The sequence below is a fragment of the Rutilus rutilus genome, assembly GCF_951802725.1.
Source record: "Rutilus rutilus genome assembly, chromosome: 16".
In the NCBI taxonomy this organism is placed as follows: Eukaryota; Metazoa; Chordata; class Actinopteri; order Cypriniformes; family Leuciscidae; genus Rutilus; species Rutilus rutilus.
The window spans coordinates 4,986,404-5,013,447 of NC_140224.1; the positions used below are offsets into that span (position 1 = coordinate 4,986,404).

General features: G+C 37.5%; 1 protein-coding gene across 1 annotated transcript; it reads right to left on the reverse strand.

The window, feature by feature from the left end:
• Positions 1–1,519: 1,519 nt before the first annotated feature.
• On the reverse strand, positions 1,520–26,331 carry LOC311305684 (uncharacterized protein; the record flags this gene model as incomplete). The annotated part of the gene is made up of 26 exons (XM_084433497.1): positions 1,520–1,546; positions 2,595–2,864; positions 6,360–6,505; positions 6,617–6,873; positions 9,419–9,617; positions 10,508–10,534; positions 10,728–10,821; positions 10,918–11,010; positions 11,260–11,406; positions 11,498–11,622; positions 11,761–11,893; positions 12,455–12,601; positions 15,306–15,401; positions 15,518–15,796; positions 15,943–16,064; positions 16,303–16,435; positions 16,540–16,635; positions 17,341–17,580; positions 18,737–18,807; positions 19,266–19,500; positions 19,766–19,917; positions 21,048–21,322; positions 21,435–21,624; positions 24,508–24,947; positions 25,079–25,234; positions 26,075–26,331. The coding sequence occupies 26 exons, from the start codon at positions 26,329–26,331 to the stop codon at positions 1,520–1,522; spliced, it is 4,407 nt and encodes a 1,468-aa protein (XP_084289623.1).
• Positions 26,332–27,044: the final 713 nt, after the last annotated feature.

Here is a 27,044-nt window from a genome sequence, read left to right on the forward strand (position 1 = left end):
AAAGCTCAGCAGAGTGCTGAAGCGCCCAGGGAGAAACACACTCACTGTCGGCAGATCACTGCACAGATCAGCAGCAGGCAATGCGATCTCGCTGGAACACGCCATCACACAAACACACTGAAGAGCCGCTCGTCTCGTAGAGTGAAGATGATACAGAATGGCTTATAGGAGTGAAGAAAACTCTTGGCTCCGAAGCGAAAACATATCTGCATGTTGCCGGCGTACTTCCTTATATACCCCCTGCGTGGGGCGGAGATACGCTATGCAAATTCCGCAGACCCATGGCATTTCATTGCCATTGGCTCGTTTTATATACTCGAAGATGACAGGCTTTCTAAGCGAAACCCCAATCGTCGTCATCCGACGTAACTCGGAGTGACCACGAAAGGGAAATGAGGTTAACAACAATAGCGGTGTAAAGACTCAAATATGGCTTTGCATGCAAATATGTAATATATAGTATGTGTATGCGTGCAAATATTATTCATATATTGCTTGTACGATCATCATAAGCTTTTCATTAAAGTGCCCCTATTATGGATTTTTGAAAATGACCTTTCATGCAGTGTAACGCATGGTTTGTGCTTTTTTAGGGGCTCGCATATGGACTCCACTTTTTAGTAGACTTTTAACAATACTAAAAAATCAACATCCTATAATCTTATAAGAATTCTAGTTACCTGACCGCAATCTAACCCAAAGAGTCGCAAAGAGTCGAACGACGTCTCGCCCCCTTTCGACACTATCACTCAGGAATAAGGTCTTTACTGTCTCACTAACCTGTAAACTGTAACTAAAAAATATCAGAGAGAATCCCACCAGCAAAAAGAATACAACAGTTTTTATAGAATACAAGCATGGCAAAAGTGACATGATACATTACAGAGTTTCCCTACAATTTGATTGGTTCTTCATATGCAAACCCTTCTGTTACTAGGTAGAAGCAACTTAGATCTCAAATCATAAAAAAAAAAAAAAAAATGGAAAAGGTTAGAAGTTCAGTTGATTACTCAATATGTCATAAGACTATTCTAGCCTGTTATATTTTTGATATTGTAAGAAACGGAAATTTCACTCAAACTCAAAAGATCAATCTCACTAGACAACTTGTGGAACTAATGGCTGTCCCACAGTAAAGAAATCCAAAAATTCTGTTCCTTGCATTTTCTTTTTTTGCCAACTATTGCATAAAGACACATTTTTAGGAATAACATTCAGTTCTGAGATCTTCCTCAAGATCTTAATGTTAGAAACCCAAGTCGCACTCAGCTTTTTAAAAGAAAAAAGAAAAAAAGAAATAATGCCCGATATAGGCAGTATATCACCACAACCACAATGAAATTATTATTTCTAAAAAGTGTATTATAATATTGTCATTGTACATATCATTTGAAAAGTGTGTTGTAAATGTATTATACATTTGATTAAATGTTTACACCCAATGAAAGGTTACAGAGAGATAAAGATAACAATAATTCCATGCCACAATGCAACAAAAGTTTATCAGCCCATCCAGAAGTCAGACTAACAGTACAACAGCACAACCCTTAAAAATAGACAAAAACACTTAATTAACCGAAAAAGCATTGATTCTACTGTCCATATGTGATGTCACTGTGATGTTTACTATTGCCTAGGTAACCCTTTATTTTACAGTGTCCTTGTTACACGTTACATTTACTATAGTAAGATTTATAAATTAGGCACATTTACATGCAACTAACCTTAACCTAACCCTATAATAAGTACATGTAGTTAATAAATATTACTCAGTACTTAAATATGTAATTACACTGTAACAGGGACACATTAAAATAAAGTTCAACCAAAAGCTATAATGGGGTGTAAAGATATATAAAACATCAACAGATTACGAAACTGATAGTGACAAACTATGTTGCAACATCAATATCCAGTAAAATAAATGTTTTTGTGATTTGAGAAACATAACATGCATCTATCATATCTACCGCAGTAAAATAAAATAAAAATTCATTCCACAATATACAGAAATTGATGGGTTACAGAATATGGAAGTTTGAATTCAATTTAAAAGTCAGGGAATTAAAAAAATTATTGTGAGATCAAAACTGTTTACATCAGTGCAATTGACTGAGCACATATCACTTATGTAATCATCACTTTGTTGTCTAATTTTGTACATGCACTACCATTCAAAAGTTTGGGGTTAATATGATTTTTAACATGTTTTTGAAAGAAGTCTCGTATGCCCACCAAGGCTGCATTTTTTTGGATTAAAAATACTGTAAAAACAGTAATATTGTGATATTATTACAATATAAAATAATTGCTTTCTATTGTCATATATATTCAAATGTAATTTACATTCCTGTGATTCCATTCTTTATTGGATATAAAGATGCATTTATTTGAAATATAATTTTTTGTAACATTTTAAATGCCTTTGCTGTCACTTTTGATGCAATCTTACTGAATAAATCTAAATAAAATCTTACTGACCCCAAACTTTTGAGTTTATCTTTAGTGGTGTATCTTTACAAATAAAATAAGAAAGGTGTTGCTATAAGCGACAGAAAATATGATAGCAAAGAATTTTGTGGAAGAGATGTTGCCGAAGATTGAATTTTAGATTCTATATCCACTGATGAGGAACGAAGACCAGGGCAGGTGTAGCTATTGTCAGAATCTGTTCCAGCGGAGGTAAACTGCACAAAACCTGGAGGATCACTGCACACAAAGGATGTGATCCATTCCTGATAGCGGGATACTCTGGTGTAAACACCAGGATATTCAGGTCGAGCACAGCCAATCCCAAAGCTAACGATACCGGACTGGACCCATACAGAGCTCTGCCTGCTCACCATCGGACCTCCTGAATCCCCCTGAAAATACAAATCAATGCAATCATTTTAGAAAGAGACATTCACTGTTCAAGAGTTTGGGGTCAGTAAGATTTATTTAAAGAAATTAATTTCTTTCTTTCATTAATTTAATTTCTTTCATTCAGCAAGGACATATTAAATTGATCAACAGTGACAGTAAAGACAATTGTACCAAAGTTTGCTATTCTTTTAAAAGAATCTTTAAAAAATGTATCACGATTTCCAAAAACAAAACAAACAAAAAATGTCACTATTGATACTAAGAAATGTTTCTTGAGCAGAAAATCAGCATATTAAAAGGATATCTGAAGGATCATGTGACACTGAAGACTGGAGTAATGATTCTGAAAATTCATCTTTTCATCACAGGAATAAATTACATTTTTAAAATATTCAAATAGAAAGCAGTTATTTTAAATTGTAATAATATTTCAGAGTATTACTATTTTTTACTATTTTGTACTATTTTTTATCAAATAAATGCAGCCATGGGGTGTGTGTGTGTGTGTGTGTGTGTGTGTGTGTGTGTGTGTGTGTGTGTGTGTGTGTGTGTGTGTGTGTGTGTATATATATACACACACACACACACACACACACACATTCCTCGCTACTTGATTAAGTCTTCCAAGTCATCATACAGACATGAAGACTAATTCAGGTGGAACTAATCCAAATGATCCATTTCAAGAACTTGTTGATATTTTACTTCTGCTGCCTTACAGTCACAGAGCACAACCGTCACGCATCCTAGAACCATTTTGTCACCGGTTTACACCACTAGTGTCAATCCAGTGGTTTGCTACTGATAGAGCAAAAATATCCTTCACCCTTTCATTATTCACTGGTAGAGCTCTACAATGGGCAGAATCCATATGGAATCAGGGTAGTCCCATCACGCAGTTGTTGGATTAATTCTACACTCATTTCCATGAAGTTTTCAGATGGCCCGTAGGTGACACCACAGCAGCCAAAAGCTGCAGCTCCGAAAGGAACCCTGCTAGTCTGAGTACTTCATCCAATCCACAATTTGAAAACCACTGGGGAGAGGCAGCATCAAGCACTGTGTCAATCTCTTGCAACTTCTCAACTGTTCTGGGAGTACCTCCATCATTTTGTTTCTGGTCAACACTAATGACATCCTGGTATACTCCTGCAACGAGCCCGAACATCGCCACCATGTTCAAATAGTGCTCGACAAGCTGAGGGAATACCATCTTTTCCTCAAGGCTAAGAAGTGTTCGTCCCACCGGAGCTCCACCCAGTTCCTCAGTTACATTATTAGTGCAGAAGGCATCAAGATAAACAAGGAAAAGGTGGAAGCGGTCAAATTCTGGCCAGAACCTATCATCATCAAAGAACTTCAGCATTTCCTTGGGTTTGCCAACTTCTACCAACAATTAATACAAAATTACAGCCAAATCACAGCTCCTCTGACTTCCCTCCTCAAGAACAAGCCCAAGTCTCTGTCCTGGTCACCCACGCCTTCAAACAGTTGAAAATACTTTCATTGTTGAGGTTGATGCCTTACCTTGGGCAAGGGTGCCACGATGAATCCACCACTAGTACAAAATTATATTGTTCCCTTGGTACCCTCATGCTGAGTTTGGAAACGTGGTTAACATTTTCTAACACATCACACTGGATTGGTTTGGATTGGGCTTTTTTGGATTGGTCTGGACGATCCTGAGGAAGAAGCAGTTTTGGGCCCCCTTTCTGTCCCTGTCGCCCCAGAGCCTCGTCCCATCATGACCGCCGTTCCAGAGCCCTCTGCTACGATGGTCGCCACCACGCCAGAGCCCTCTGCCAAGATGGTCGCTGCCGCACCACAGCCCTCGTTCAAGATGGCTGCTGCTCTTGGGTTGCATATGCCCGAGCTGCCGGCTCTGCCCTGGTCTCCCGAGCTACTGGCTGCTACATGGTCTCCTGAGCTGCCGGCTCCGCCCTGGTCCCCTGAACTGCAGGTTCCACCCTTGTCTCCCGAACTGCTAGCGCCATCCTGGTCACCTGCACGTCTGGCATTGCCCTGGAGTCTACACCCACCTGCTTACACTCTAGTCTAGACTCCAGGGCGCCCTCCCCCCCTCCCAAGTTGGATAATCTACGGCGTGCCTACTGGGAGGGGGGAGTACTGTTACCGTTCTGCCAGGTTCCTTCACTTTGCAATCACAACACACTCCCTCTCCTGGGCACTGATCAGGCACACACCTGTACCTCATCATCACCCTCATCACCTCCACTCTATAAGCACACACTTCACCCCAGTTCATTGTCTGATCTCATTTCCATACGAGGTGGACACTTCCTCAGTGATTCCCCAGTGATTCTGCAGTGCCTCACCCCATGTGTCTCCAGGAATCCCTCTCCAGCATCCAATCCAACCCATCGTCCATCTCTTCATCCACCAGTCATCACTTCTCCCATTCTGCTGTCAATAAACACCCTGTTCACTTCCATCCTTCTTGTCTGTGTCTACTTTCATAACAATGATATACAGACATTATACAACAGCGAAACTGCATGCATAAGTTTCAGAAAACTGCTGCAGAAATAGCGGTCAAATCCAATAGATCATCACCAAAACATGGCATGGATCAGAGTCATGCACGCGGGCGGGTACCCGCGAGGGGCGACCCGCATATATTTGATGTAACAGGTGGAATGTTTACGTCTCGGTGCAGGTGCGGGTTGGTTGCACGGGCGGACTGCGGGTCCAGTAGCCAAGACTATTTCAACTCAATTTGGTGCATTTGAGAGCTGCTTTCAAATGGTCCACTTATATATAATTTTTCTGAACATATGTACAGCTCCCCCTTCTCAGACAGGACCCACCACAGAGATATATTTTCACATGTGGTACTTCCCACTGGGTAAATCCATGTGACGTATTCTCCCCTTGTTAACCTCCCTTTAGCAGGATCTGGTATTCTTATTTTCCTGGGTTGGAAAAATAACACTTTCCCCAGCGCAAAAAGCTTCTGGTCTGCATAGCTGTGAGTATTAAATTTTTTTTTTTTTAAACACACACACACACACACACACACACACACACACACACACACACACACACACACAAAACAGAAAAGGCTATGTATGGTCCTTTACCACCCTTCGTGGCGGTGGTACTACAGCAACTTGGTGCGTCGGAAAATTTACAATATGGCCGTTGTGCACTTTGTTATTAGGCACTCGTAACACAGTTCAACTGGTTGTGGGGTTTAGTGAACAAACCCCTAGTGTCACTACATCGACACAATGTTGAGTGAGTGACCGATACGTCTTGGTTACTGCTGTTACTGTACCTCCGCTCCCTGATGGAGAGAAAGAGACATTTCTCATTGGCCTTTTATGAAGCATTAGAGGTGTTTGGGGCTCCCAAAGGCGACCCCTAGTGTCACTAAATCGACACAACGTCTCGTTCCCTCCATCAAGGAACGGAGGTTGCAACAGTAACAAGACATTTCGTGAAACTAAGGGAGCTGGACAGGGTTTGTGTACCTGACATGAGTCCTTGCCTCCTTCCAGTACACCAGCACAGATCATGTTGTCTGTTATTTTTCCAACTCCATAGAGACAGTTGCACTGTCTATTACCAATTATAGGAACCTCCACTTCCTGTAGAACATCAGAGGACGGGAGGGACACTGTAGAAAAAACATGAGAAGTTATTTACTCTATCCTGTTTTGAATTGGATTATGAAAGGCATTTTGTGTTGAGTTTAATGTAGCTATGTGAAACAGGAATGAATTCTCACCTCCTTCACTAATGTCTCCCCATCCAGTGATCCAGCTGTCTGTGTCGTTGTTAAACACACTGTGATCAGCTGCTAGACACACGGGTCTGATGTAGTCAGTGAAGCTGACGGGAGAGCTCAGTTTGAGCAGAGCGATATCATTGTCATTTGTAACATTGTTGTAACTACGATGTTTGATGACTGCCATCACATCTCTGAACACTTCATCCTGGGTCTGTCGCCCCAACACCACACTTGGCATGCCATAACCGACATAGCTAAAGAAATACACAGAGAAAGTGGTCAATAAGAGTTTTAACCCTGTAAAGCCTGACATATGAAATAAAAGTCAGATAATTTTTATTTTTTTTTGTGAAATGGAACGATTTATTGACCCTTTAGACAAGATTTTTTTTTATTTTTTTTATAAATCTAAAGAAAATAATGTACATGTGCATTTTTTGTTCAGCATCATATTTTATACATCAGGCCTTTATGGCTCATATGATATAGTGAGAACATGGAGCTCATAGGCTCAAAATGAGTAAAAATATGCAATTCGGAGCAGTTGCTGATAGTAGGATTAAATTCTGATAGCTAATCATTTAAATCAATGAGAACTTTATTACAGTATTACAGACTACTAACATATGCAGACTAATTAAAAATGCACTTACATATCAGTTGTCACTCTATATCTCCCAGTTATATGTCTTAAGATGACATTTAAATGCTTAGATTTATTATCAAAGCTCTGTAGTTTTTATTGTGATGGCAAATCATAAAATGCAAAGCAGAACAATGATGATTGAATGATTATTTATTTGACAAAGATGAACAAATTAACACTCCTCAAAAGCCTTTATTATAAAAATTAATCAAGTAAAACCAAGTAAACCTAAGTTGCTTCAGTCCAGTGAAGGACTGAAGCAAGGAAGGACTTAAATTGCTTCAGTCCATTTAAACTTTCCATTTAAATTACTCAGAATACAAAAGTTATTCTTACTTTACAAATATCAGTAAAAGTTTCGCAGCAAAAAGACTCCGACCTGAAAATGGACATTTTTACAATTATATTAAATGGTGTTTACTTGCTAAAAACGCCAGATTGCAGAAGGCATGTAGTAGATTGTGTGCAACAGATTTTTACCAAAGTTTTTGATCATGTTGATATTTAGGCAAGGCAAGGCAACTTTACTTATATAGCACATTTCATACACAATGGTAATTCAAAGCGCTTTAAACAGAAAATGAATTAAAATAATTCTAAAATAATCACAGCATATGCATAAGAAATAAAAATAGAAATAAAAAATAACAATTGTATTTAACCCCTATCTGAAGTGGAAGAAATGGAGAGTCAGGTTCGCAATTTTACACTAGACATGCCCCTTTCTAGTGTCTCCTCAGTCAGAGCGGATCTACACGGATCTATCCGTCAGAGACTAGAAGCCTTAGAAATTTGTATATCAAATATGATTAAGTAGACTATCAGGGCTATTCAATTGGCGGGCCGGATTCAATCATCGCCATCGTCCGGAGGGCACCCCAACCTCCCTCCTCCTTTTTTCCTGGTGGTGCGGCTAATTTGGTTAGATACGTGGCCGCAGTGGCACCTGCAGCTGAACAGCTATACGCACTGTTATAACTATACGACCTGTGAAACGTTTTCCGTTCGAGTATTCCAGCTGTTATTATATGTGTCCCGTATTTCTGTCGACTGAACCAGCGATACCAATCATTCGTAAATGTATCATTCTTTTGGTTTGATTCTTTCTTTTCAACACACTTGCATAATGGTCTGAAACGATTTGGTTTGTTCGGACCGCTCTGTCACTGAATCATCTGAAGCAGTTCATCGGTCACTTACAACAAACAGAGAACAAATAACGCTATTTTCAGTTGTTTCACTAGTTTGAACTGCGCAGCACAGCCCAGTGGATAACAGATAGCAAGCGTTTACTCCCGGTCATGGACACCATTACTAAACAGCGTTGCGGCATCCAGTGGGAAGCGTTTCAATTTGACAGTTTGACAAACCACAAATCACTTGATGATTTAACTAGTTTTAAATTCCCCACAAGACTGAGGAAAACAGATGTTCATCAAAAGTTAGACTTTAAAATCCCCAAATCACCACCCTTAAAAACATTTACCATGAATGTACTGTAGTAATTTACCATGGTTTGGGCAGCAATGTTGAATATTTATATTGAATACTATGTTATAGTCATTTATATTGCATTAGATTTATTAGGTGGGTAGAGGAATATATAATACATTTTTGTTATGAAATTATGACAGTGTCTTTGTTAAGGTGTGTTTAGAGTTTTTACCTGTGTTTAGGCATTTTTTATACAGTGGTAATGAGTGAGTAGCCATGCATGGTTTTAACTGTGGTTACCAAGTCTCACTGTCAGAATATTTTCATTTAAGCCTATAATAATTATAAATACAATAATTCTTACCAATAGCTATGAGCTTTTATAATTCATATATTTGTTCCAAGGAAAATAGTTGTACACAGCCGTAAATAAGTTTTTATTTATTATGGTCATATATATACTGTTGGGTACCACATTTCCAAGTAAATACAACACCTTTTTTAGCTTATTTATTGAAACTGTTATTTTTCAATAAATAATAAATAATGTTTCAATAAATAAGCTAAATCCCCCAACCGGCCCACCTCAACTTTGATTTAATAATACAGCCCTCGAATGAAGCTAATTGAATAGCCCTGGTATATAGGGTTAAATAAATTCCTCAATTCAAAGACAAACTACTAAAGCATATATGAAGTATTTAGTTGAATGAGTTTACCTATCAACACAGTGGGCAGCGGTCAGCACCCACTGTTTGTTAATGAGAGAACCTCCACAGAAGTATCTGCCGTCCAGAAGAAGGCTAGCCTGCCACGGCCAGCGTCCATCTGAAGCGTTCTGACCTCCATCTGTCCGACTGCTGCTGTTGCTAAATGTGGTTCTCCCACACACCTGAGCACTGGGAGGATCATCTGAGGCTGCAAACACAAAAAAACACCATGTTGTTTTACCCAAGAACTTCTCAAGCAACACTGCAGTAGACGGCGTCATTCACCTCATTTGATATTTGAAGGGGACCCATTTTAAATCCTGATTCAATGTGTACATTTAATGTGATTACTCAAGTAAAATTCTCAAAAAAAGTATGATGGAAAAAATGATCCTTCCCAACCTCATTTAAAATATAAATATTATTTAAAAGATAAATATTATTAATTCCTGAGATCGTGCTGCTGAATTAAAGCGGCCAAGCAAAAGGTCCTTTCACACAAGTTTGACTTTAAATGTATATATGTAATGGAGGTCAGCTAGTAGTCGCTGTGCAAATAAACCTCACTCCTCTGATCTCAATAGGCACTCTAGCGACAGACCCTAGAGGCTGCAGTCTTTAGCCAAAGAGACCCGGGTTCGAGGCCCGCACAGAGGGGGGCGAGTAAGACCCAGGTGGAGGAGTTACATATATAATAAATGTCTCAATTAAATGATAAAACTTAAGTTATTGATAAGTATATTAAGTGATTTAAGTCAATCTTTTGAAATTCTGGATGGAAAACCCCACCAACAAGACTTCTACTTGTAGTCTATGTAAATACTAAAGATTAAAAACAGCGAGTTTTCAGCACCCTGATATTTCACAGACAATAATCTTTTAAATGCTTAAAGGAAAAAAAAAATGTTTGTTTTAGTTTTGGAAGTTGCATTAAAAATTCAGATACCTCAGAAATCTGAGGGGAAACGTGCCGATCCAGATTGAATATACATTGTGTTATAGATATGTTATCTGCATAGTGATTTCAGGAAAAACAGAGGTATCAATTATTTTACTATATTTAACTAGAAACCAAACTGTCAATGTAAAATGATGTACCTTGAGTGTCTGTTTCGTCACAAGATCCTGCAAAACAAAACAGAGGCGGATGTTACATATACCTATACTCTGTTACACACACTATTTAAAGAAACAAGCAAATGCATGTTTTGAGACATCAATTATAAAATGAATTAAGCTACAGCGAATGGCACATTTCATTAATACACATATATACCATTTCTTTCTGATGAATTGTCGACACGAAATACCCATCTACCCGTGACGTTGACATTGCTTGTGTATGGCAGGTTTGCAATGTTAGAATCAGTCATTAAAAAGAAATTAGCAGAGCAAATTGTGTCATAGCCGGACTGTTAATGAAGAAAACACAAAGAAAAAACCTCCATTAAATCCAAAAAAAATTCACACTGCTGAATATCAGTATTGACACATTTTCCACACTTTACCTCTGCAGCATAGGGGGAGGTGATATAATCATAATGCATGAGTGTAAACGACAGGTTTTTGCCAGACACCAAAACCACTTGGAAGGTCGACTCCTGGAAGAGACCGGGAAATCCTCATTAATACAAGCATCATTCTGGATATTCCATAAATTCCAGTTCAATGAAAATACTATGCAATAAAAGCATATTCTAATTAAGTAAAAAACGTACTGTCTCTCTGTTTCCATAGTACGGTACTTTATCCCATGTAGCAATAAAAACCCATGAGGCAGAGAAGTTCAAGTTGGGGTAATATTGGTTTATGTCTCTTGAAGCCCGATTCAAAAGATGACCATCTGTTACTTGTCGGTAAGAGATGTTTCCTTTCTCACTATTATCAATGTCTGTCCACAGTGGAGCGATGATGTCTCTAGTCGAGCATGCAGGAAAATGATCTGGATACCACTGGTAAAATGACTCATCAAAGGTGAGGTCTCCATTATTATTCACCTGTAGGATCAAAATATGTTAACTGGATTTTCAATTAACATCCTCTATGTGGTATTTAGATTAATGAATGTCATTAATGAATGCTTCTTACAAATATCTTGTCATATACATGGCCAAAGTACACAAATGGCTGCAGCAAGGGGATCGGTGGAGAACTTCCATCATCCGACTGTGGGTTTTTCTCATCCTCTACATCTCCATATGGGTAGAATATTCCTATTCCCAATATTATTATTATGAGTGATTAAAGTTTTGAAGGAGGACATTTTTATAATGCCTACATTTTTTCCATGTTATATTTTATGGCTATTTATCAAACAATGTGATATTCTTTATATTAAACAGAGACGTTACCCTCCTCAGGCCCTCCATCAACACGAAATACCCAGCGTCCCGGCACATCGACATTGCTGGAGTTAGAGAGTTTATTTTCATCAGGCACAGGGATTGAAAAATAATTTGTTGAGTTTATTGTGTCATAGCCAGCCTGAGTAAACAACAAAACAAAACAAAATAATAATAATAAGGATAATTATTGACCAAGACATTTATTTAAGGTCCCACTGGCCATTAATATTATTATCTTATTCTTAAAGATTTGTAAAAGATTCTTATTCTGTCCAACCTGAACATTTTGGTTAGATGAGGAAATATTTCCATAGTTCATTATGACAAAGGAAAGAGTCCTGCAAATAATTAGAATTACTTGGAAGGAGGATTCCTAGGAAAAGTAAAACAAAAAAAACAAAAAACATTGGGTTTCAATTAGAAAACACAGTTATAAATTGTCTATAAACAAAACTCATTTAACAAAATTATGCTAAATATATGCAATCCTTTTAAAACAATTTAAATCTCTGACTACATTTATACTAAACTTAGGTTAAAGGTTAGTGTAACCATTCAATCTACACACCGTCAAGGAGCTGTTCAAGTAGGGCACTCTCTCCCAAGTAGCAATGAGGACTGCATTTACTGAGAACCCAAACAGAGGGAAATACTGTTTGACATCATTTCTCGCCCGGTTCAGACTACGGCCTTGAGTTACCAAGCGGTAGGAGATGTTTCCATTGACACTACAGTCAAACTTTGCCCAGAATGGAGCTATAATGTCTCTAGTAGAGTTGGCAGGGAAAGCCTTGGGGAGTCTTTCATAAGATGGTTCATCAAATGTCAAATGTCCATTACTGTTGACCTATAGTAAAGATATGAAGATGAACTGAAGCAACATGACTTGTAATACATCAGTGTACTTCAAATGTAATGTGTTTAACATAACATCTCACATATATGTTGTGGTATCTGCGCCCAAAGTAGAAGAAAGGATACTGCAAGCGCACAGCTGGTGAGGTTGCAGAACTTTGACAGGGATTCTGAGAGACTGGAGAGCCAGTTGGATAAAACAAACCTGGAAAAAGAATACAATTGCATGTTATGGCCTTGGTACAAACATGAAAATTTAATTAAGTTCAGAAGAAGAAAGAAAAAGGTAACACTTTATAATACCGTTCCTTCATTAATGAATAATTACACAGGAACAAACGAGTAACGCATTATTAACGTTCTAGTAACTACTATTAACTAACAAGAAACTCTGATTAACAAATTAGTAAGTAATAGCGCTCAGATGAATGTAGTAGTTCATTATTAGCTAATCAATAACTACTATTTTTTTCATGCCTCCCAGAGAACTACTATCTACAGGTTCATAATTAACATGAATAATGCATAATTTATAATAAAAGGTAATGGTAACCCACTAGTAATGACTCAAGTACTACTACATCATTCTAACATGATAACTACCTAATATTGACTGAAGTCATTGTAAGCTTTTGAGATTTTTGTAAGATTTTGAATAGTAATTCCTTCCAATGGATTTGGTATCACTTTAGTCATTACTAGTGTGTTCCCGTGATCTTCACTTTAGAATACTGATCCAAATAATTAATAGTTCCTTTAGAAAGATGTAGTAACACTTGAGTCATTACTAATGAGTTACCATTACCTTATTATATATTATGCATTATTAATATTAATTATGAACCTGTATATAGTAGTTCTTAGTAGTCTTCAGTGAGGTATGAAAAATAGTAGTTACTGATTAGCTAATAATGAACTACCACATTCGACTGAACGCTATGACTTACTAATTTGTTAATCAGAGTTTCTTGTTAGTTAATAGTAGTTACTACAATGTTAATAGTGCATTACTCATTTGTTCCTGTGTAGTTATTCATTAATGAAGGAACAGTATTCTAAAGTGTTACCAAGAAAAAATGTATTACCAAGTTTTGCTGCCAAAGTGTCGACACGAAAAGCCCAACGGCCCATAACATTGACATTTGTGGAGTGGGTCAGGTTTGCGATGTTAGACGCAGGAATTGTATAATAACTGGTTGAATCAATCGTGTCATATCCAGCCTAAATAATGATTAAAAATATGTTTGTTACAGATCTGTGGATAAGAGGAGCTGTATAGCTAATTCTACCAAGAAAAAAATGTCACATTACTGTAAAACTGTCTCTACAAATACATTTGAACTGTCCAGTATATTGCAAAAGCTATTACATTTTAAAATAAAAAAATACAGGACTTTGAAAAGCGTTCTCACCACTGCAATTTGCTTAGTTTGAGGAATATTGCCATAATTAAATACAATAAATGACAAACCAGAACCTGAGATCAGCAGTACTTGAAAAGAGGAATTCTGAAAAAAAAAAAAAAACACAACATCAAATTATCACAGTCACAAGACAAATGAAAACAAATATTTAAACAAATCTTACCTGTGCTGAAGTATTATAATATCTCACATTATCCCAAGTAAAAACAAAAACTGAGTCTGCAGTGAAATTGTTTTGAGGAAAATATTGACGTATATCATTTGTGGCTCGCTGTAGTACTCGGACACCGCTGAATTCTTGGGAGTAACAGTCACTGTTGTCAATATCTGTCCATAGTGGAGCAACAAAGTCTACATTTGTGTAAGCTGGAAGAGTTCGGGGACTTGATGAAAACAATCGCCCTTTGAAAGTAAGAAATCCATTTTTGTAAACCTAAATGGGTTTGAAGTAACAGACAAATACTTTTAATGGCTAGTGATAAATTACTTTAAAAAAAAGTCAAAATGCAAAATGAGTGTCCTCACATATATATAGCTGTATGTAAACCCGAGGTAAGAAAATGGTGTCTGCAAATAGAGACGGACAGGAAATCCATAAAATCCATTCTGTGGAAGTTTGTTCCTATTTCTGAACGGATAGAACAGTCCTGAAAGCATACACATTTATTTTTCAGCATTTTATTTTATTTGCAACTCCCAGCAGTTCACAACATTTAGCTGCTCAATAAATTGTTCTACATGTTTTGAACACATATAAACAACACAATAAACAACTATCCTCTGGTTTCCTTTCATCGTAACCTCTGCTCTCCCTCCCCTACATGCTTTTCCTTTAGTGGTCTCGGCAATGCAAGGATTGCAGTACATAAAAATCTTCTCTGCATTTCTTCTCTTCTCTAGCTGGCTCTTTGATAAATTCTATGTTCCCCTTTTGTAAATCGCTTTGGATAAAAGCATCTGCTAAATGCATAAATGTTAATGAAAATTAAACATGACATGCAATACATGCCATGCATTTTTTACTATCAAATTACTGTACCATTGTGTTCTGATGCAGTGTCAGTTCGAAAAATCCATCGACCCATGACGTTAACATTGCTTGTGTATGACAGGTTTGTGGTGTCATAAACAGGAATTGAAAAGAAATCAGTTGAATCACTTGTGTCATATCCAGACTGTCAATCAAATAACAGGACAAAAAGTTCAGTTACATTTATCATAGTAATAAAAATAATTTATTTTGATTTCAGTGTCTTTTTCAAATTACTTTACCATAGCACGATCTATGGCTGGGGCAATAGGACCATAATGCATGAGTGTGAATGACATGTTTTTGCCAGACACCAAAACCACTTGAAAGGTCGACTCCTGGAAAATGAAGAGAATTACTACATAAATACAGAGAACATGGGATTCTGTTTCTGTATCACACATTTATGTGCAAGAAACTGCTGCTATTTCAATCTAACCAAAAAGAGACTTACTGTCCGCCTGTATCCATAGTACGGTACTTTATCCCAAGTTGCAATGAAAACCCATGAGGCAGAGAAGTTCAAGTTGGGGTAATATTGGTTTATGTCTCTAGAGGCCCGATTCAAGAGATGACCATCTGTTACTTGTCGGTAAGAGATGGTTCCTTTATCTGTAATGTCAATGTCTGTCCACAGCGGAGCGATGATGTCTCTAGTCGAGTATGCTGGAAAATTGTAGGGATACCACTGGTAAAACGGTTCTTCAAAAGTCAAGTACCCCTTGTTATTCACCTGTTATGAGACCAAAACAGTGAAAGCTCAGTCATCTGGACTTTCAAGTAACATTCTCAATGTGGAATATAAAGCTACTTGTGTTGTTTCAATAAAAGTGTAATGTGTAAAATTTAAAATGTCATAAATGTGACAATGCTGCTTACGTATAGTTGATTATAAACAAGCCCAAAGTAGACAAATGGCTGCTCCAGAGTGATCAGTGGAGAACTTCCAAAATCCTCCGCAGGGTTCTTTGTATCCTCATCTCCATACGGGTAAAAAATCCCTGCAATTGAAAAAGGAACATCTTAATATTAAATTGTAAATTATTTAGTGTTTTAACAAAGTCCAGATGCAAAAATCCCTAAATTAAAATTGTACAAAATGTATCAGGGATATTTTATGCATGGTTTTCCAACAGCTTACAGCAGCTTTAAATGTATACTTATTACACTGGTCACAAACATTTTCCACTTCTTTTTTTTAAGTTGTAATTGGTCTGATCAAAAAAGTCAAAGGATTACCCTCTTCCGGTCCACCATCAACACGAAATACCCAGCGTCCCGGGACATTGACATTGCTGGAGTCGGACAGCTTATTTACATCAGACACAGGGATTGAGGAATAGTTTGTTGAGTCTATTGTGCCATAGCCAGCCTGAGTAGAAAAATATATCATCATCAAAAAAGCTTTGCGGCACAAAGTTTTCTAAAATTATCTTAGTGCCAGAGTTCAGAGATACGGTTCTAATTCTTTCTAACCTGAAACCTTTGATCCGTAGAGGAGATATTTCCGTAGTTCATCATGACAAAAGACAGAGAGCCACTAGAGACCAAAACAACTTGAAAAGATGAACTCTGTAACAGAAATAGAAAATTATCCTAATAGCTCATTGACAAAGAGAAATTCCATCTTTATACTTGATTAATTCTGCAGTAACTTAAATAAAAGCATATATCCTCCCATTTATGTGCTTTAATAATCATCAGTTTTCCTCTTTCTTTCACCCAAATTATGGGTAGCGTCATTTCAGCGAAATGAAAGGTAAAAAAAGGTTCATATTGTCAGTAGCATAGCAAATGTATAAAGCACTGTTCACACAGAGGTGACTTTCAAACCAATATCACATCGAATTTGCGTGACCAACTTGAAATTGAGTGAAATCACTCTAAATCGCGGGGATTCCTGTTGGATTGACTAGAATTTGCCAGTGAAATTTCACAGAGCAATGGTAAATGTGACCACATCTTTACTCTGTCAGTTTTACAGCTATAGTTAAAGGTTATTTGATTTTTGAACAATTTGGAGATATGTTGGCTTTACTTAACAGGTAATGGGTTTACCTGCATTCTTAGAGAAATAAAAAGAAAGAAAATTAAACTTTATCTTTCAAATCAATCAACTTTAAAAAGACATGTCATCTGTTTGTGTTTATAGACACCAAAAGATATTGGAATTAAACATGTCAATATATCCCATCAACGTGCTTAAATGCTTAGAACACAAAAATTCCATTAACAAATAGGCTGGCTTACAGATTGTGCGTTGTTATAGTATGGTACTTTATCCCAAGTAGCAATGAACAGCCATGAGGCAGTGAAGGTCAGACTGGGAAAATACTGGTTTATGCTGTTTGAGGCTGCAAGTAAGAGTCCGCCTCTGGTGACCTGACGATAGGAGATGCTTCCATTGACAGAGTTGTCCATGTCTGTCCACAGTGGAGCAATGATGTCTCTGTTGACTTGCGAAGGTGAATAATCTCGAAGAGGCCCATCGAATGTCAAATGCCCGTTGTTATTAACCTGAAGCAGAGATAAAATAATATTATAAAAGAGATTTGGCAGTATAAAACAGGGACTGAAACTCTTATGTTTTCTTTCAACAAATGTACAGTGCATGCTCTGTTTTTTTAATATTCATTTCATTATATGAGGTTTGCAATTTTACAATACAAGTTTTTAAAAAGTACAATAATTAAAATGATTACAAATAATATAACATAAAAAAACAAAGGCCATGTAAGACTGGGAAGGATTGAGCGATTGAGCTTAAAGTGATAGTTTACCCAAAAATGTAAATTCTGTCATTAATTACTCACTCTCATGTCATTTCAAACCCGTAAGACTTTCGATCATCTTCGAACGCAAATGAAGATCATTTAAAGAATAAATTCAATCTGTTCATCATATAAAGCTGTCGTGTCTCTTCGGAAAACCGCTCAATTTATATGGATTAGTTTTGCGATCTCTTTATGAACTTTTTGAAGCGTCAGTGTCAGTTGTGTAGCTGTCAATGGAGGGACAGAAAGCTCTCAGATTTCATAAAAAATATCTTAATTTGTGTTCCGAAGATGAACCAAAGTCTTACGGGGTTGGAACGACATGAGGGTGAGTAATTACTGACAGAACTCTTCAAATGATTTCTCAAAAGGTCTTGACAATTTTAACTATATCAAAAAATCACAAATCATAATTTTGAAATAATCTGTTGAACTGATGTTTAGATTTCATAATATCAATATCAATAATAATATATATCTAATAATATATTTTACACAAATCACATGTTGATTACATATCTTAACTGTTTTAAATTATTTTTTTCCAACATCGAACTTCAGAAAAGAATAGCAGAAAACCCCCAAATTAAGGTGTGCAAATTTTGTTGCATCATTAACAAAAAAAGACTTGAGGCTGTAACTGCTGTCAGAGGTGCTTCAAAGAAGTACTGTGTCTTAATACTTATGTCAGTGTGATATTTCATTTAGTTAATTTTAATAAATGTAATGAATTATCACAAATCTTTTGTCATTATGGGGTATGGATTGAAGACTGACTACTTTATAATTGCACTGTACGTACACTCATACATACACAGAATTTATGAAGACGATATTCTTACATTAGTCTGTTGATAAACACGTCCCAAATATACAAAGCGTTTTTCTAAAAATACTACTGGAGAGCTTCCATCATCTTCAGAGGGATTCTCTATGTCTTGATTTCCAAATGGGTAGAAAAGGCCTAAAACTATAAAATATTGAGGAAAAAACAGATACAGAATTCCATGATTATGATGTAGGGAATGTAATGTCACATTTTGTTACATGGCAAGAACTGGCTGGAACTGGCACTTTCGGTATGTTTACTGGCTACTACACATTTTTCAGAGGTTGGGGTGCACAGGTCTATTCAGTCTGCCAGGAAACAATATGCTTGCAAAAAAAAATACTTGACTGATAAAATTAGATACAAAAATTAGATATTTTTAAGTGCGCCCATTTATGATGTCCGATTTTTTAAGTTTACCTGCTCCTAAATATAATGTATCAAATATATATATGTATATATATATATATATGTGTGTGTGTGTGTGCGTGTGTGTGTGTGTGTAGAAATAAACCCTACCCAAGTTTAATAAATGCAGTAAAAGTATTGTTCTATTTCTTACTTGCAATTACATTTACAGAACCATGTTTATACTCTACCTGTATCTTCTCCATAGCACAGGAAGCTGCTGTCCTTATCTTCACCATCAGATTTAAAAGTCACAAATTCAACGTCTGATCCATTAACATTTTCCAAGATCCAGTAATGGAATTCGGATACTCTAGCATAACTGTCAGGACCAAATCCAGTGAAGCAAGAAATCCCCCAATTAGTGACACCAGCTAAGATCCATCCAGAATCCTGCTTACACTGTAATGGACCACCATAATCTCCCTAAAAAATGAAAGAGAGAAAATTGAATTCATACTATTAAAATGTTCATTTTAATATGGAACCGATGTTGTCTGAAGAAAGCTTAAATTAAATGAAGATAATACATGTACATGTGTTATTTAATATATTAAATTACAATAAAGTGATATTAAGGTACAATATGGTCATGCTGGAACTGCTTCATAGCCGTGCATGTTAATGAAAACCCCTTGGAAAGTGTCACAATAAAGAATTCAGCAATTTTGTAGGAACTGTTGTAACTTACATAACATGTTCCTTTGCCCGTCTCTCCTCCAGCACAGATCATTGTCGGAATGATTGTTATGTCCCAAAATGGAATTTCTTGAAACCTGCAGTCACACTCCTTATTCCCCACCACTTTCATCTTCACTTCCTGCAGAGTTCCAGAACTGGGCTCTAATTGTCATATCAAGAAAACAGGCTTTTAAGACATTCTGATGAAAATATGGACCACTTTATGATTCACTCACAGTACAGATTAAACAATAATTATAAAATACATGTTACATTTATTCTCTTACCATTAAAAGATAAAGGCTTTTTATGAAAAATGTCATAAATGCTCTAATTTTTTTTTTAACTTTTGATGGACATGCAGTCCATGAACGAAAGGTGTTTTTCATATGCATGAAATGGAATTAACTGAATTTATTTCCTGAAGTCAGTTTTGTGCATTAAATTAAGTGCAGTCTTTACATTTCTGTTAACGAAATGCGACTTTTGTCTTTTGCGTATGAAATGCATGAAATGTGTAACTGCATTTTGATAATTGTAATTCGTTCAGTCTATGAAATTAGCCATATTCATGTGCCGAGTTTGAATATGACTGAAAATTCAGAGTTTTTATGTTCCTAAGCTGATGAGGTCACATCGAGGAACATGGCCTCGTGGAAAAAGCAATGGTAGGGAAAGTGATGAAGAAATCTGAGATAAATCTTAAGATTAAGGTAATAAAAATGTAACAAAGTATTCATAAATGTTACATACAATTTTTGTAATGATATGAATTGTATCAGAAAATATAGAAATTAATTCTAGATCATTTACAATATTGTTTTTAGAATCATTAAGATGATTAAGGTAAGGGCAAGACATTTTTAAATCAATGGAGTGAGAAGAGGACGAAGGGAGCAATAACATACAGTAGTAAAGAAAAATGATTAAATTTAATGGATATTTTAATTAGATATAATTGATTTCAAGTTGATGCTGTCATTATGTATCCTATTTTGCCCGTATTGCCTGAAGTAAATCTGGACTTTGGTTTTAGTACAGTACTTTTATCTTCACCTTTTGACTATGTAAGAGACATCCTAAGCTTTCCATTACGGTGTAATGTCAGGTTACTGTATTTGGGTCCTAATTAAAAGTATAAGGAAAACAAAGTGTCCCAATTTATCAGTACAACTACTAGTAAGGTGGACAATGTAATGTGGTACAATGACAAGTACTTTATTTTTTCATCTGGTTACATAATCCAGACCAGACTACATGTTGTTCAATGAGCGCAAACTGATGATTGTTACCTTTCAAGCTGGCTTGTCTCCATCCAGTGGACCGGCAGGTGGTGCCAGTGTGAAAGACACTGTCATTAGCAGCCAGGCAGATTGGGCTGATGTAGCTGGTAAAGTTCACTGGCTCACTCAATCTCAGCAAGGCGATGTCATTGGTCAACTGTGAAGGGACATAGTCTGGATGTGTAATGATGGATTGGACTCCTCGCCTCACCTCGTTTGGGTTAGAGACTGAAGTGTTTTGGCTTTGTCTGCCCAGATAAACAGTCCAGTAACTGTATGAGGGTCTGAATGTGGAAGAAAAGACTCTCAGTGTGTTAGCTCTGAGAATAACAACTGCAAATTCACATTAAATCTTATTAATTATTTAATTTATGTACATCTATTTTGTGTTCTTACAAGAAGTAAACGCAGTGAGCCGCAGTGAGCACCCATTCGTGGCTGATGAGGGACCCTTCACAGATGTAATAGTCAAAAATGTGTAGATGGACCTGCCAAGACCAGTTCCCCACAGGTGCATCTTCACCTGCCACAATACTAGTGTTCAGTGAGGAAAACCCACAACCCTGTTCTGAAGGGAATAGTAAGACTGTAAATAATTCACCAAATTTGAGATTTACAGTTTAAACCCATTACTTTTATAGCTTTTCTTGTGTCACCTATAAAGAGTAAAAGGAGAGGTAGTTAGATAAAACAGTCTGTAAAACACTGTATGTTCAAGATGAATCACATGACTGTGTGGTTCACAATCTAGTTGTTGCAGAATTTGTGCACATTTCAATATTTTTAAACATTAGTGTATAAATCCAAGCATTTTGTAAGGATACTCCTTTTGGTTCGGCATGAATAAGCCGAAAATCACTTCCTATGAATCCAGCTGTAGCTTGTGTTTGCTCCACCAAAATATTCATCCACTTGAAAACATAGACCTCTGATTTAAGTTTTCTCTACAGCGTTTAAGTTGACAGCATTTTATTTAATCATTTTAGCAATATCATTTTATCATCACATCAAAACTTTCATGGGCCCCAATAATAGTTTGTTTATGAATATCTAAACATGTACATCAAAAGAAAGAACAGAGCCTCTGCTTTAAAAAAAGGCGTTTCATTCTAACTTCATGTATTTTTTTATTTTTTTTTCAAAACTTAAAGCTGCAGCCCGTAACTTTTTTGGGTTAAAAATTATCCAAAATAAATTGAGCAAGTAACCAGCCAGTGTTCAAAACTATCGGCTTGCCTTAGCTCAATTCAAAACGGTAAGCTTGTAATAATGTTTTTAATTCCAGTGGTACTGGTGGATTTCTGCTGGAAATTCGAGCATGTCTTTGCGTCATTACATCACATCTGTACACATAAAGAAGGTGTCTCGGCTAGTAGACAATGAGTGTGAGGATGCTGGAGGTGGAGATTTATAGCCTTTTCTCACAGCACTTGATATAATTAAACTTATCAATTTGATGGCGGATCCAGAAAGGTTCAAACGACAATCACCAGTGACAACTGGAGATTCACCCGTTGTAAAATGCAAAAGACTTCAGACATCGGAGTGGCTACAGAAAAAAAGAGACTGCAACCGGGTCCATGCGAAAACAAGGATAAATATCCGGAGGGCTTTTGAAAGGTGGCGTGAGCTCTGTGTTTTGAAGGGGTTCAAAACGGACGCAGATTCTGCTGGACAGGTAAGACATAAGTGATCATTAGATTTAATCAGCATGATTTACTGCAATGCTTTTTTTCCTCTAGTTGGTCAGAACAAAAGTGGATGTTTCTTACTTGTTCAGATTACATTTTCTGGTGACAATTCTTATGTTGGTCATGCTTTCAAAGAGTAGAATCTGTGATTGCGAATGCCAGTATCCACACCGGCGGCGATGACTGACAGCTGCACATTCTCCTCAAAACATTGGATTCATCCGCGTTGTGCCGTGCCGAGTCACAAAGTTGATAATTCCGCGAATAACTGCAATTGCAGATTTCGAACAGAGATGGCGACAAAGAGGAAAAACTACGGACTGCATATTTAAATGTGGGTTTGATTCATAAAAAAAGCAACATTTTGAACAAAAAGCTGAGAAAACACTGTTTTTACCATTTCACAGTGAAAACATGGATATCCGGAAAATTCCATCAATGAAGGGGAAAGAGTTGAAAATAAATAGTTAACTCGTGGATGTGTTCAGCAAAAAAAATATTTTTCTGGGTTTCTAGACTAAGTCACAAAGTGTGTTGGAAAATGTTATGTATCACGCGTTTACACTGAAAGCGACAGTTGATGCATCGTGTCACGCCAGACTGCAACAGCTCGAGGCTGTCTACACTAGATGCGACAAAGCGACCATTGCAAATCCATTTGTTCTTTGTGTCAGAAGTAAAGCGATTGCTTGAAGTACATCAGAAACAGAACGGGGTATATAGTTTAGTGTAGTTTAGTTCAATTAAGTTCAGTTTACTGTCAGGAATTTGACTACATCCAAGACAGCATCACTTATTATTATAATGGGTTCTATTTGCTTTTGTTGCGTTGTGCCACTCACGCCTGGTGAAGACAGGGGTTTTAAAATAAAATGTTAATAAAAATTGGGATTAAACCAAATTAATTAATTAACTGAATGATATAAATTAAACATTGATTAAATAAAATAAAATTATACATCTACATTGAGTACTATATAAATGTAACAAATTTATTATTATTATTATCTAACTAAAAACTTAGAATAAATAGTAGAATAAATTGAATGTACTGCAACATAAGAATATTTTCCATATATTTTTTATGCATATTTTATAATATTAATTTTCTCTGTGTAATTTTTTTTTTTTTTTTACATGAAAATATTTAGCTGCATTTAAAATTTTAGAATGGGGGCCCTCGCACCAGGATGATCAAAGTTGGAGGTTCGTGGCATCTAAAAGATTGAAAATATCTTTGGAGCCATTTTGTCAAGCTGTGAGGCTCCTAATTATAGTCCAGTTACAATTTTTAAATCTGATCATTGTATATCTCTTTATGCTGAATTGCTGATTATGTGCTGTTGTATTTGGGTAATGTTGCTGTTGGTTTGGCAGTGCATTTACCAATTTTTTTTTACAGTTTTGGTGAGATCTCTGGTTAGTGGTTACAAATTAAATTGGAACAAATCATGCCTTTTACCAGCAGCTTAAACAGTACTGTCTTACAATACCCCAAAAATCTCAGTATTTATTTACATACATATTTCCTTCAGTAAAATTAATAATAGAGAATTATTAAATTGTACTTTTAATAAGGTTACAGCTGATTTAGAGCGTTGGACTGCTTTTTCTAATTATTTTCAGGAGAGGGTTGCATTAATTGAAATGAATGTTTTAAAAATGTGGTAAAACAAAAACAAAATAGAACATAACTGAGCATACTTCAACTGAGGAGGGAGGGAGAGAGGGGGCTCTGGAGGAGGAGGCGGAACAGGTGAATGGCAGGAGACAAGCACAGGTGACAGTGGGAGAAACCAGGGTGGCGATAATGGTGAGAAGAGACAGGGAGGAGCCAGGAACAGGAGTAGCCTGGTGGGGACACAGAGCGCAGCCAGGACGATGGCCCACAGCGGAGTCGAAGGAGGAAGGAGCCATGGTGGAGCCTTGGCTGTCGACACCAGGGGGGCAATGGACTGAGATGGAGTGATGGAAGTGGAGCCTTGGGCACAGACGGAGAGTGATGGGACCGAGCGACACAGATGGCCCTGGAGGCCTAGACTGAGCCGCAGTGACGAGCTTCCAAGGTGAAGCCAGGGTGCCAAAGGTAAGAGTGGAGCCGGTGGGACTGAGGACCGAGGTGGAGCCAGAGGGAAGGCGGAGCCAGACGGAGGCAAAGGGATGGAGAGACAGAGACCAGAGGATTGTTTGGAAGTCCGTGGCGCATTCAGAGCGACATCTGATCAAATGGAGCCGGAGGGATGAGGGAGCCTTGTGGAGCCATAAGGACGATAGTATCTGGTGGAGCAGAGGGAGGGAGGAGCCAAGGGGGATCAGTGACTGGAGGCGGAGCCAGGGGATCCTCTTTACCGGGCAGAGCTGGAGACTGGAAGAACCTCAGTAAATCCACACAGTGGAGAGGTGTCAGGGGAAGAGCCGTGGGGCTGAAGGGAACCAGTGAAGGTGGGGCTAAGGAACTGAATGATTTTGGAAGAGGAGGCAGGAGAAGGAGGCTGGATGGGAATTCTGGAGACACAGGTGATTTTGTGCTGGGCAGAACCAGTTGGGGCACAGGAGACTTTGGCTACTTTCAGACTGTCAGTCCAAATCCGATTTTTGTGCACATCTGATTGAAATCCGATCAGAATGAGCTAATGTGAACAGCAAAAAATCACATGAAATGCGATTTTTACAAATCCGTCTAAAGCTACATCCTTATGTGGTTTGAAATCCTATTCAAATCGCATTTCTGGAAATCCAATTTCAGACTGGCTCTAATCGGATTTTGCGTGGTTTATGTGACTTTATCACACCAAATATGTAAACGTCAGAAGTTGTTATTGGAAACATGCTGAAAGTTGCTGCCGAAACAATGATGTGTTGTTGCAAAGTGTCTGACGAGCAGAAAATGACAATATAACGGAGACATGTTATGAATAGCGTGGAAAAAAGCTGTGCATACCAGCTACCGGTTCTGCCGCTGCCTCAGAAGACGCAGAGTCCAGCTATGGACTACATGGCAACACATTCACATACACATACATATTCCATGTTGTAAAATTTAAATAAGACAACATCTCTATTGCAAACCCCTCCATGTTGCAGTTGTTGTTGTATTTGGCGTATTCCTACCAACGCAACATCATTCCCATGGAAACCAATGCAGATATTCCGGAAAACTAAAGAGATGCATGGACACACAAATTGGATCCAAACAGTTCCAATACACAGTTTGGACATTAATAATTTTAGATCAGATTCCAATCGATACACAAATAATCGGATTTGGAGACCAGCTGGGGCACAGGAGACTTTGTGCTGGACGGGACCAGCGGTGACAGGTGACATTGGGAAATATCCTCTTACAAAACTTCAAAATAACCACTAGAGTTTAACAGCAGCTCATCCTCAGCACTGGAAGTGTGGACGGGGTCTACATCCATTCCCTCGAATTCTACAAGTATTCCCACGGACTCACACAGTATTTCCGGCTCACGCATCTGGTCAGACTCACAGTGTGGCTCGGGTTCTGGGGTAATGGTTGGCTCAGTCCTTCTCTCTGGTGCTGGCTCATGCATCGCGGCAGACTTGAGCTCTCCGTCTGTGGTGGGCTCTGGCGTCATGTCCGTGTAGCAGGGTAATGGCTGGCTCGACTCTGGGTATGGAGTGAAGCTGGTGTCCTCCGTGGGGCAGATGGTTAATTGGGAACGCCGCAAAAAATCCTTCTGTTTTGGTCCGATTTTCTGTCACGTGTAGATGAACACGCATGAATCAAAGATACATAAAGAGTTTTTAATAAGAAAGGAGAACACACAGGAGTATCAGAATCCCAACAACACATTAACATAATACCGGACAAAGAACCACAGGAAACGAAGGGCTTAAATAACATGCACGAATCAAAGATAAAACAGAACAGGAGTGGGTACTAATAAACAAACAACAGAACTAACTAGAGAACACAAGAAAAAGCAAACATAGGAAAAAACGAAACCAAAATAGAACAGAACAGAGCATACTCCTTGCAGGAGGACAACAAATGTTCCATCTAGATTTCATTCTGAGCTCAGATTATTCCATAACGCAAAAATAATTATAGGTGATGGACTATGGAAACAAGGCATCCATACTATTTCTGGTATATCAAAAGATGGAGAAATATACTCACTAAAGGTTTTGAAAATAACATTTAATCTTCCAGTGTCTTCATTCCTATTCTATTTGCAGCTTCGTGCTGCTTTAAAAGCGTATGGGGCTCTCTGGGGCACAAATTATTTTCCCATCCAGTCGGATATTTACTGGAATAACCTGATGTTTGCTTCCGATTGATTATATA